Below are 13,287 nucleotides of genomic sequence, written 5' to 3'. Positions count from 1 at the left end.
AATTTTGTCAGCTTCTCCACTGAATTTGTCTGCTTTATTGGTAAGAAATGAGCTGACTTGGTTAATTTATTAATAGCAACCCATATTGTATCTCTACTCTGCCTTGATCTGGGTAATCCAATCATAAAATCCATTGCAATGTCCTCCCATTTCCACTCAGGTATAGGTAAGGGTTGTAGTTGATCACATGACTTTTGATGTTCTTCTTTGATTATCTAACAGTGAATACATTTTGTTACAAATTCTGCAACATTTTTCTTTACCCTTGGACACCAAAATAATCCTCTTACTTCATGATACATCTTTATATTGCCCGGATGAATTTCATATATTGAGAGGTGAGCTTCCTGTAATATCTCTTCTCTTAAGCTTTCAATATTGGGAATACAAATCCTGTCTTTATACTTTAATAATCCTTCTCCATCTATAACGAAGTTTTCTAACTGTCTTGTTTGCACTTTCTTTATGATGACCAAAAAATTTTCATCTTGAGGTAATGCATTGAGCACTTTATCTTTCAAAGTAGATCGGATCACTAGCTGATTTAAGAATATATCTTTAGTCTCTTTTTGATTGACCACTGAAATCTTTAATTTTTCCATATCTTTGATTATCTGCTCCTGCTGGGTGATTAGCCAATTTGCATTTTCAAGAGCTTTTCTATTAAGTGCATTTGCAACCACATTTGTCTTTCCAGGATGATACTGTATGTCCAAGTCATAATCCTTAATGAGCTCTAACCACCTTCGTTGTCTCAAATTAAGTTTTTTTTTATTAAAAATATATTTGAGACTTTTATGATCTATAAACACTTCGCATCTAACTCCATATAGGTAATGTCTCCATATTTTGAGTGCAAAAACTACAGCTGACAATTTTAAATCATGAGTGGGGTTATTTTTTTCATGAATTTTCAGTTGCCTTGAAGCATAAGCCACCACTCTACCATGTTGCATCAGTACATATCCAAGTCCCCTTAAGCAAGCATCACAGAAAATTTGAAACCCTTCTGAACCTTATGGAATTGTCAAAATTGGGATAATCACTAGGCAATTCTTTAACTTCTTGAAAGCTTCTTCACACTGATCACTCCATTCAAATTTCACTGCTTTTTGAGTTAATATTGATAACGGCATTGAAATTTGAGAAAATCCCTCTACGAACATCCTGTAATAACCAACAAGACCCGTAAAACTTCTCACCTCTGTAACTATCGTTGATTGTGGCCAATTTGAAATAGCTTGAATTTTATTCTGATCAACTGAAATACCTTCATCACTGATCACATATCCAAAGAAAGTTACACTATTCAACCAAAATTCACACTTTAAAAATTTAGCATATAACTGGTTCTCCGTAAGTGTTTGCAACATTGCCTGCAGATGACTGGAATGGCTTTCTTCATCTCTTGAATAAATCAGGATATCATCAATAAACACAATTACAAATATGTTCAGAAATGACTTAAAAATTATGTTTGTCAAATCCATAAATACAGCTGATGCATTTGTCACTCCAAAAGGCATTAACTCATAGTGACTATATCTGATTCTGAAAAGATTTCTTTGCTATATCTTCCTCTTTAATCTGTAATTGATGGTATCTAGATCTCAAATCTATCTTAAAGAAAATTGTAGCTCCTTCCAATTGATCGAAAAGATCATCTATTCTGGGTAAAAGATATTTATTTTTAACAGTAAGCTTATTCAGTTCTCTGTAATCTATGTGTATTCTAAAGCTTCCATCTTTCTTATTGACAAACAATATTGGAGCTCCCCATTGTGAGGAACTTAGCCTGATAAATCCCTTATCTAGCAATTCTTGTAATTGACTTTTCAGCTTCTGTAACACTTTAACTGTCATTCTATAAGGTGCCCTTGCCACTGATTTTGAATCCGATATCAATTCAATAGTGAAATATATTTCTCTTTCTGATGGTAATCCTGACAAATCAAACAAAAACACATCTGGATATTCTTTGATTACATGTATATCTTTCAATTCTTTAACTTTCTTATTTGTATCATTAACTTGAGCAAGAAAACACTGGCATCCCTTGGATATAAATTTGTATGCTTTCATATAAGTGATTATCATTGTAGCAATTCCTCTCTCTCCATAGAATTTCAATTATCTTTCTCCCGGGAAATTAAATTTAACATTTTTCCTATTGCAGTCAATAATCACAAAGTGTTTTGATAACTAATCTATTTCTAATATCATGTCAAATTCTCATAATGGTAAAACATTCACTGTTGCTTGAAATTTCCTTTCATTTATTTTGAAAGTCACTTAACATACACCATTTATATTCATAATAGATCCATTTGGCATTAAAACTTCCAAAATTAGACTTGTCTCATAAACCTTCATCCCAACTGATTCAACAAATTCCTCTAAAAATGAAGGAGTGTGAAGCTCCTGCATCAAAAAAAATGTACAAACTTTCCTTGCATCATTACCATACCTATAAAAGTTACATACATAAAGAAACATAAACATATATCATTCATTTAATAATGTTTTCATACTACGTATTCATTCACTTCTCATTTTTATCACCTGTAATTACTTGAGGTGAATCCTTAGCATCCTTCTGAGTCAGTGCATATACTCTATGCAGAGTATTCTGTCGACTTTGACTTAGTCCTGAAGTAGAAGCAGTTGATTCCCCTGTTCTTTTTCTTCTAATATTCCTCTAAGATCCAGTATTTATCTTTGACTCTCCTGTCGGTCTTCGCCCCAAAGTAGGATAGTTCTTGGCTATATGACTCAGTTGATGACACCAGAAGCTAATATTTGTACCAGATAAATATTCTCCTTTATATTGTCTTCTACACTTGCTGCAACTGTTCACACTTGAACTATCATTGCTGCTGAACTTTGTCTTCTTCCAATTAAATTTTCCACCTTGTGAAGGAGATTTATTATGTGAATCCTAAGGGGATCCCATAATTTCACCACTTTTTCTCTTCTGAAAATCACGTCTTATTTGAGTATTTTGCAGGTCTGCTTTTATCCTCCTAGCCCTTTTCACTAATACTGAATAATCTTCAATCTCAAATGGAACAATAGGCTGTCTAATTGCATCCTTCAATCCAGCTAATAATCGATAGCATTTATCCTCCATAGTATGTACTAATTGAGGAGCATATATGGCTAATGTTGTAAATTCAGCCTCATACTGCATAACTGATCTTTCTCCTTGTATCAATCTCATAAACTTGTCATGCATCTGCCTCCTCATAGAAGGAGGTACAAACCAATTCCTGAATACCTGAGTAAAATTATTCCATTTAATTTGCATGCTAGGGATTCCTTCAAATTTATCTTGATACAAACCTCTACAACATCTTTCAGCTTCTCCATCAAGTACGAAGGTTGTTAAAGAAACTTTTCTCTCTTTTGGACAAATCATTCCTTATAAAATCTTTTCAATTCTTAATAACCAGTTTTAAGCTTCTACTGGTCTCTTAACTCTCTTGAATAAAGGCGGTCTCATATCCTGAAACAATTTCAGATACTTATCCATAACCATTCTCCCACCACTACTACTACCTAATGGTTGATTCCTTGAGTCTTGAATCAATTGAGTCATAGTTTTCATCATTTGTGCTAGTGCATCTGCATTAACATTAGGCACTGATCTTCCCACTTCTTCTACTTCCTCATCTTCTCTAGGATCATTTTGGTTCTTGTTATCAATAAAATAATTCATTTTATATTAAATCTTTCTTTCTTTAATAATTATCCTAATGGTTGTTTCAGTATGATTCATATTTTTAAATCTAACTCTGATACCACTTTTGTCACGACTCGACCTAGATACTCGATTTAACGATGCGGGAACTGAAAGTCGGACGGTATTACAATTTCATTCAAATTTCAAAAATATATATATTAACATAAACTTTTGAATAAACTGATGAGCCACTAACAATAAAGAAAACTATAAATCAATCAATATCAAAACTAATCATTTTCATCAATCGTTTTATATATTATCATTTGCATGTCGTTTTCTATAAACATATTCTTCCCTATCAGCCATTCCAAGAATTTAAAATTTTACCTGAAAATATTAGTTAATGGAATGAGTGTACGAAATAAACTTAGTTGATAACTATTAGAACAATTAATATGAATATTCTTAGTTACAATACTCTTATCATCTTTAATATGCATCCAATCATTTCTTAACTTTATTTCATTCATTTTAGTAATTTATACATATCCGATCATTTTCCTTTAAAATATTTTAAACATTTTATAATTTTAATATTTCTTTTTCTCATTTAATTCATATAGAAGCACCGTCTCAATGTACCCAAAGGTACAACCTTTTTTCATTTTGATTACCTTTTCCTTTTTTACGTGCACGAGTATGACATCCCCAACCAGTATCATAAGGGGGTGAACTCTTATAGATTTTCAATACCTTTTCCTTGTTATATTATATTTGTTTTATTTCCATACATATATAACTTTTTTGCTTCTCTTTTTCTTTTCTATTTTCCCTTTTAATTATTATTTTCATCATTATTATTACAATTACATATAGCATATCTTACATATATCCCTGTAAATATTACATTTCATTTTCATTAACTTTCAAATCTTTATAGCGGATGAATTTGTTCTTAAGACTATAAAATCATAAGATATTTATACCTTCAACATTTTATAATATAAAAATTAATCAATTACGTAGAAGATTGCAAACATGAATAAAATCATAAAATAATATAATTTACCCACTTTGATCTTTCAGTTCGTCGATCCTTGTCTCAACCTTAGTCTCAAAATTTTATCCTTGTTGAATTCCTTGAAGAACCCAACTTGTACCACTTGATTTCTTTCTTTCCTTCTAAAATTGTCATAAAATAAATTTTAAGGATTTATTCTACAAAATTAACATAAGACATATGAAAATAAAATCATTTACTAAAAGATGATTATTCCAACTCAAAATCCTTCTTCTTTCTTTCCCGAATTTTTTAAATCTCTTCGTTATCCTTTGTGAAAATATCACTCGCGTTTAAGTGAAGAAATCGATGAAATTTATAAGAAAAATGAAGGAAGAATTTCAGCAAACCTTCTTCTCTTTTCTTCTCAATCGTTCTTCTCGTCCACAGAAATTTCTTCCCAAAATTATCACTCCTTTAATGGTAGGAAGGAAAAGGAATGATTAATTCTTATCATTTAAAACAATAGTTTGCTAAAATTGAGAAAAAAAAAACAAACTTACCTCTCTCGCACGATCACTCGGTCGTACGCCCCTCTCTCTGTTTCGCGATTTTCGAGCCGACTCCTGTAGGAGTAGGAGTCACGGCTATAAAAAGGGGGGGTTGGCCGATTCAGTTGAACGGGCCACCCATTCGGTTCATTACATTTGCTTTGCTTCCAGTTAAATAGAGCATGTAATAATTTATTTTAGTGGAAAGATAGGGCATAGCCCTGTACATGGTTGAGGTATTATTTAAGAAGACAGAGAGCATGTTGCTTGCATATTGTGATAGATGGAGTAGTTTATTAGTGTGAACCTCTAATTGATTTGTGAATTTTATGGACAAGTTCCTGAGTTCTTTGAGTGAATAGCCTTGAATGATGGGAGACTTTGTGAGTCTTTCATGTGACTTCAGTAGGTTAATATTGAGGGTTGAATTAGAATTATTTCTTGGACAACTTAATGAAATTCAACACTAGTTGACTCAAGGCTTTAGGCTACTTCTAGCTTATCGAGCTTTAAGTTGTATATAGTTCAAGACGGTTCACAATCAACAACTTGTTGAAACCAGTTTAGCTCGCGATAACTTAATTCACTTAACCTTGGCGAATATGAGTATTCACTTGTTGAACCTCAGGTGAGTTTTAGATTGAGGTTGAATTCCCTTCTTAAAATCGAGAATAACTAGTGTAAAAGTTCTGATTAACCCAATTCAACTTGGGTGCCTTGAGCTGATATGGATCAATGGCTCTATAGATTGCATAGATCTTTGATATATGTTTGACACATTAGCACAGACGCTTATAAATCCAAGGTTCATTATAAATTTTCCATACTTACCACATCAAAGTTGATGTTTGATTCAATTTTATTCTTGGAAAAATATCAAGGTTTTTCTAAACAAATAAATCAAATCCAAAGAGCATAGGGAAAGAGAGAAACTAGGCCTCAACAATTCTCTAAGTGAATTGATATCCCCTTTAACAGACAAAGGTGAGTTAAACTGAGTTATAGAGAGAAAATCCACTGAAAAGAGATATTATGAAGTTAATTTTTTATAGATTCTAAATAGAACTTTTTTGTGATATAGTTTCATGGTATACTGTTTCATTTTCCTGCACACAACCAATAATCTCCTATTTATGTGTATGAGTGTTGATGGTTAAATTACAGAATTGACTAAATAACATAATTACATAGATGGAACTAGATGTAGTTAGCTTTATAATGAGTGAATTATGCTAGTAGTAAATTTGTAGCCTAGAACCTTGGGTGAGTTTTGCATTGAGGGAGGCTACCTTTGGCAATCATTTTTAGCAAAAACATATAATCAGTTGGTGAGTAATCTAAGAGATTTTTGTTTTTTTATTGGAGAATAGCCTTAACTAATTGACAAGTTATGTGAGTCCTTCAAACGAGTTAGTAGCTCAATATTGAGGACCTAGTTAGAACTGATTATTGGGTGTCTCGATGAGATTCAGCTCCGGGCGACTCAAGAAAGCTTTGAGTGACTTAAGGCTCGACAAGCATCATGTTGTAGGCTATTCAAGCTAGTTCATAATCAGCGAATTGACCTGATTCAAATTCTTATGCTGACTTGATTAATTGGACCTAGGCTAATATGGTGTATAATGGTCAAAATTATTTTTAACTCAAAAGCTTAAGCCTATAATTGAAGGCTAATCAGTTGGTATTTTTTATATCACATTTTTCAAGTATCCAATGGTGGATTAAACTCAAAATCTTATGTCTTATCGATATTCTTGTTTAATTACCAAACAACTTCAACTTTTTTTTTTCTTGAAAAAAATAGGCTTCCGTCCTATCATAATAAGCATTCTTTGTGTCACAATCTAGCTTGGTGTACATTTTTTCTCTTTCTACACATTTAAATTTCTCCATGTGATGCATGTGTATATTTGTTAAATAATATGAGCGATTATTAACATAACTTAGTGAGTGCATCATATTTCAAAATTATAGTAATATAGTGAGATTTTTAAACAAGACGCATTCTTACTTTTAGACATACAACAACAACAAACCTTTATCCCATTACTGGAAGCCAACTACATTTAATCTTTTTTCTCTATTGTGTCCTATTAAAAGTCAAATTCTCATTTAAATCTAATAAAAAAAGTCATTTTTAATACTTTCTAACCTAGTCTTTTTAAAATATAAATACATAATAATCAATTAATTTTTATTTTTAAACATATAATTTTTTGCTTATTATTTTATTTTATCATTTGATATGAATTTACAATTTTACTATTATTATTTTCTATTTAAAAAAGAATTCTAAAATTAAATTATCATTTAAATTCAACTTCATATTTTCTTTATTAATTAAGAATATAATTTAATACTATAAATTTTTCAATTATCTTCTTCTCTTTTCTCCCTTTAAAATCTTAATATCAATTCCTTCTTAAAAACTATTTTTTTTCTAATAATAAAATGATAAATGAATTTATCATATTAAAAAAAGCTAATCTTCCCCGTGCATCTTCACTAACCTTTTGTCACTTGTCTATTCCCTCTCTTTGACACAACTTGCGAGATGCTTACACCGTAGGCCTCACGCACGACTCTGCCTGAAGACACTGAACGTTCTCATTTTCCTCACTCAATTACTTACAGTTTCTCTCTCTCAATCTCAAACTCACTCGGTCATTGAATGCTTTGATCTATCTCGCTATCTCTCATGGTTCCCATTCGTCTCCCCATTTCTCTCAATTTTAAAGGTACAAACACCCTTTTGACTTTATCTCCCATTCTAATAATAGAAACGATGCAGTCATTTCAATCAAATCGGGTTGAACAATTATTTTTAAGGATATTACAGCTTGAACCAAGCATAAAGATTTCCTTATCGGTTGGTAATTGAACCAAGCATAAATATTTCCCTATCGTGTGGTGTTTGAAAGATGACTTCAAACTTTTAAGCTAGTAGCTTTAATGAAATGTGAAAAAGAATGTGCTTTTACAGTTTTACTCATAGATGCTAAAGTACTTTATTGAGCTTGTCAGTTTAGATACTTCCATATTATTCTGTGAAGGTAGGCCATGTTTCTTCTCCTATGTTCTTAACATGGTTCTTGTTGGAGGTTCATCTAATATTTCTTTGGATTCCTGCATTGAATATTTTTAGAAACTATTGTTTCGATTGTGTTAACAATTAATGATTCAAGGTTCAATTTGTACTATGTATTTTTAATTGATAATAGATCTAGAGACTTGAAAATATTCATGGTAGAGGCAGACCTAAAAAGACTTGATTATAAAATATTAGAAATGATCTTTCTTTATTAGATTTAAATGAGAATTTGACTTTTAATATGACACAATGAAGAAAAAGGATTCATGTAGCCGACCCCACGTTAGTGGGATAAAGGCTTGATGTTGTTGTTGTTTTTGTTGTAATAGATCTAGAGACTATGAACTTAGATGCACATAAAACATAGATGATAAGATCTTAGTTAAAGATGAAGACATGCAAAAATGAATACTTCCATAAACTATCAATGAGTGTTTAAATAATAAATTATTTTGGAATAATATAATACACAAAATAATAAGGTATGCTATAGATTGATTAAAAAAAAGTTAAAATGACATTCTCTTTGAAGTAGATGCTTAAAGGTAAAGCTTTTTGTTCTGATCTGATATCTACTAAGATGCGGTTAACAAATCATTTTAATAGAACTTTGATGACTATAATAGTGCTAAATGATTGGAGAATAATTTTTTTGTAATAGTATTTAAGAATAAAGATGACCATCTGTTAATTATATAGGAATGAAACTTGGGATTCAAACAATGAAGCTATAAGAGAGCGCATTGCAATATGAAAAATTAGTCAATTTCAGATAGTCAATTTATTTTCATATTAGTAAGATCTATTATGGCAACAATTTTGGTGTTAAGACAATTAATGAAAAATTAGAGGGGGCAGAGAATGAAGTTTTATATGAATTTTGTTATTATGAGAAGGCAAATGTTCAAGTATCATAAAAAATAATTTGATGAGCACCAAGGAAGAAATGAAAATGTAACTTTTAGAGTTAGGGTTGGGTAAGTAAAAGTGAGAAGTGACTCATGAGCATCACGTGATAGGTAGATATTGTGGTGACAAACTACAATTAGGCTAGTTTGTTTTATAAATACAACAAGTATTGGATTGTAAAAAGTTATTAATGGCTAAGTTGAGTGCGAATAAAAATGAGAATATTTAGATTAATTTTTGACAAAGTTATGAATGTTAAATTAAAGGTTGATTATATTCGATGAATGGTATATATGAGTGGCATCTACAAGATATGGATAATTTTAAGTGATTTATATGTCCAATAAAGGACACAAAATTAATGTCAAATGTTTATGCATTAAAATGAGTAAACCCAAGATGTCATGGATAGTAGTTTTTTTCAAAAAGAACTACAAACAATTGGTTTAACATCTTGACCCCATATGGAATGAATGAAAAATGATGATTCATAATGTTAAACCATACACTTCATTAGCCTGTGTTGATAGCGACTCACTGTGCTTATTCGGTATCCCTGCCATCATCTCAACTAGATGGCTTCCCACTCACTCTGGCATGACTCAGTGAGTCGCGGTGGTCTGACTAGGCGGCTACAGCAGTCACTTTAATCATTTAGTTTTTGGTTATAAAAACCGTATTACTGTAGCAATGTTTTGATTAAGTAATAATGAATGAGAGTCATCTGATATGATCATCGTCTTCCTCCTGTTCCCGTTTTCTTCTTGGTTTTACGTTGCCATTTAACTCTCGTTTCACATAAAGCCGACTCCACATAGTTGAGATAAGGCTATTGTTGTTGGTTATGATGGCATAAGGTATAGCATCATTGCCTGTTTGATATCTTTGTCTAGAAAATGGAAATTAAAATTCAATACATTTTGTAGGTTGTGATGCCCACAGTAGAAGCAGATGTAGCATTTGGTCTTGGCAAATTTCATTTGACACCAGATGAAGTAAAATCAAGAGTCTCAGTTGCTTTGGATGCTGTTGGCATGTTGAAATACTCGCAAGTATGTTTCTGAAATAAAATAAATGAAGCTTTCCGCCGTTTGGCGACAATATGGATTAGCATTTTTTGTTGCTATTTACAGAGGCCGATTCAGACTCTCAGTGGCGGTCAGAAGCAAAGAGTTGCTATTGCTGGTGCTCTAGCTGAAGCATGCAAAGTTCTACTATTGGATGAGTTGACAACTTTTTTGGATGAGTATGACCAGGTAATCATTTGATCTATCGTCTGAGCAATCAATTTTCTTTTTGTTTATTGATTTGGTGTGTTTCCTTTCCTTGGCCTTGGCCATTTTTCTTAATCATTGAAATATTTATTTCTCTTCAACTATACACTACTAACGACCAGGTAGATAACTGAATCCTTCCACTGTTACCTGATGCTTCTGTCTAATGTGCAAAAAGCTTGTGTTATGACCCTTCCTTAAGCTTGTATGAAACATCCATTGAGATGTTATGCAATGCAATGCTTACTAATGTTTTTGTTATTTTTATCTCCAAGCAAGAAAAACAACTTGAAATTCAATCTCTAGTTTTCTCCTCACAAACGCAGTTAGCCTTTGGAACTTTTCTGGAATGCGTTTTAGTCATATTAAGCATTTCATTTTTTTCTTAGTTTTTAGCTGTAAGGTCCTTCCCTTGTACAAGAAAATATTCAGTTTCTCATCAGTTGGCTGCGTGAACTTACAAATTAAATTTGTTACATTATCATTCAATTGGATGTGATTGAACATCAATATTAATTTCAAACTGTACAGACTTTCTCAAAATTTCCTCTTAAGTAATTTTACTTTTATACTCAAGTTTCATTTGATTGCCTGAAGTTACAAATTATGCTTAGAAAAATCATAAATATCTTAGATTCCATCGTTTAGGCTTCATTTGGGATGACTTTTTTACCACTTCTTAAAACAGCTTTCTAGTACAAAAATTTTAATTTATGTACTAAAAAGCTGCTTTAAGAAGTGGTAAAAAAGCTGTCCCAAACAAAGCCTTAGTTGGATATAGTTAGCAATTAACATTAATTTTAACTTTCCAAATACCTTTAAAATACCTAAAAGTTTTCAGTATTTTCTAGCACATATCTTCTATTCACAAGCAACCAAATGATCATTAAACTTATTTTTATTTGCATTCTGCACCAGCTGGGAGTAATCAAAGCAGTTAAGAACTGTGTTTCTAGTAATGGAGAAGTTGCTGCATTGTGGGTAACACATCGGCTAGAAGAACTGAAGTATGCAGATGGTGCTTTTTATATGGAAGATGGACGTATTGTTACGCATGGTGATGTTCCAAGTATCATTGATTTCCTGAAACAAAAGCAAGCGAACTACATTGAACATTTCAATCTGTAATTTTTTTTTTCTTATGTGAATTTGAACGAGTAACTGATACCTGTATGGCTTAGATCGTCTAAGGCTTCATTTGGGATGGTTTTTTTACTATTTTTTAAAGCTGTTTTTTATACAAAATTTTAATTTTCGTACTAGAAAATAGCTTTGAGAAGCAATAAAAAAGCCGTCCAAAATGAAGCCTAAAAAAATTTTTTAGTTTAATAAGTTTTTATATTAAAAAAATGGTTTGATGAGTAGCAAGAAAGTTGTCTCAAATAAAGCCTTAATTAGAAATACATGACAATGTAATTTTATCTTATGATAAATATTGACTTTGGTTATTGTTTTGTGTAGCAAAATAGTTTTCTTCCTGTTATCACACAACTTTATTATTATTATTCTTAACTGCCCTATTTTGATTGTTTGTTTTGTATTTTTTATTAAAAAATAAGTCTGGAATTAGAAAAAAAAACTCAAAAGTCTCTAGACTATTTGATGTGGCGCCTAATTTAGTCTCTGAATCTAACATAATTCTAATTTAATCCTTTAATAATTTAAAATTGATCTAAAATGATTTTCCAAGTTTGATTATGATATAAAATTAATTTCAATTCAATTTTTTTATTATATAAAATTGATCCAAATTTAATCCCAAAAAAAATTATTTTGGATCAATTTTATATTATTGAAAGACTAAATTAAAGCAAGGTGTTTACATATATTAATAGTTAGAGGACTATTTTAAAGTTTATCCCTTTTTTTCTATATAATATATATCAGTCATATGATTTATTGTTTTTGTGAACTTTTTCTAATGCCAGTATTAAAACTTATGTTTTACTTTATTATGATCAATGGTAGCAAGAAATTAAGGATCCGTCTGGGGTGGTTTTTGTATTGTTTTGCAAAGCTGATGTTGATGAAGTAATTTTTTAAAGCTGTTGTAGAAAATAATTTTCTAATATAAAATTTGTTTAATATAGTAAAAAAAAAAAAGAGATCAAATAAAAATTATGATTATGATCTGAAAAGCAAAATAATAAAAAAAATTTACCAAATGAATCTTAAGGCTTATTTGAGAAGTCTTTTTTTACTGCTTTATAAAGCAAAATTTGGAACAAAAATTTTTTGAACTAGAATTTTTGTAATAAAAAGCATTAAGAAAGCCGCCCCAAACGAAGCCTAAATCTGAGGACAAATTATTAGGTCCGGACATCCACTAAAAATTTGCCACATGGACTGTGCTTTGAGTCAAAAATCTCAGTCAAAAGCGCAGGTAAAGTGCAGTAAAAAAAGCACAGTCAATGTGTAGTCAAAGCGCACCTAAAGAAAAGTCCACATGGCAAGTTTTTATTGGATGTCCCGACCTAGAAATATGTCCGGTGACCGGACCTAATAATTTGCCAAATCTGAGACTTTCAATTTTTGAACTCATTTATGAGGTAGAAATCATATTGACTTATTGAATTCATGTAATTCATTTCTAGGCAGAAAAAATTTGAGGTTAATTCATCCTTCATGCATAAAGACTTTAAGAGGTTAATTCAATTATTGAACTCATTGAGAGGCAAGTACGAAATGAAGATAAACTTAAAGAATGGCGCGGAAGGCACTTATGGAGGAAGTCCACAACGAACTAGTACTAGCATATGTGGTTCATTTTGCCAAGG

General features: G+C 31.2%; 1 protein-coding gene across 1 annotated transcript in view; it reads left to right on the top strand.

The window, feature by feature from the left end:
* LOC110103178 (ABC transporter I family member 10) overlaps positions 1 to 11,689 on the top strand; it is a 27,219-nt gene extending 15,530 nt beyond the window's left edge. Inside the window, exons 4-6 of the mRNA XM_020831811.2 lie at positions 10,163 to 10,288; positions 10,370 to 10,492; positions 11,429 to 11,689. Coding sequence (XP_020687470.1) covers positions 10,163 to 10,288; positions 10,370 to 10,492; positions 11,429 to 11,638 — 459 coding nt within the window. The 3' untranslated portion in view covers positions 11,639 to 11,689. The remainder of the gene's footprint in view (positions 1 to 10,162; positions 10,289 to 10,369; positions 10,493 to 11,428) is intronic.
* Positions 11,690 to 13,287: the final 1,598 nt, after the last annotated feature.

This window comes from Dendrobium catenatum, unplaced genomic scaffold (assembly GCF_001605985.2).
Source record: "Dendrobium catenatum unplaced genomic scaffold, ASM160598v2 fragScaff_scaffold_938, whole genome shotgun sequence".
Classification (NCBI taxonomy): Eukaryota; Viridiplantae; Streptophyta; class Magnoliopsida; order Asparagales; family Orchidaceae; genus Dendrobium; species Dendrobium catenatum.
This window is presented reverse-complemented; position numbering and strand designations above follow the sequence as displayed.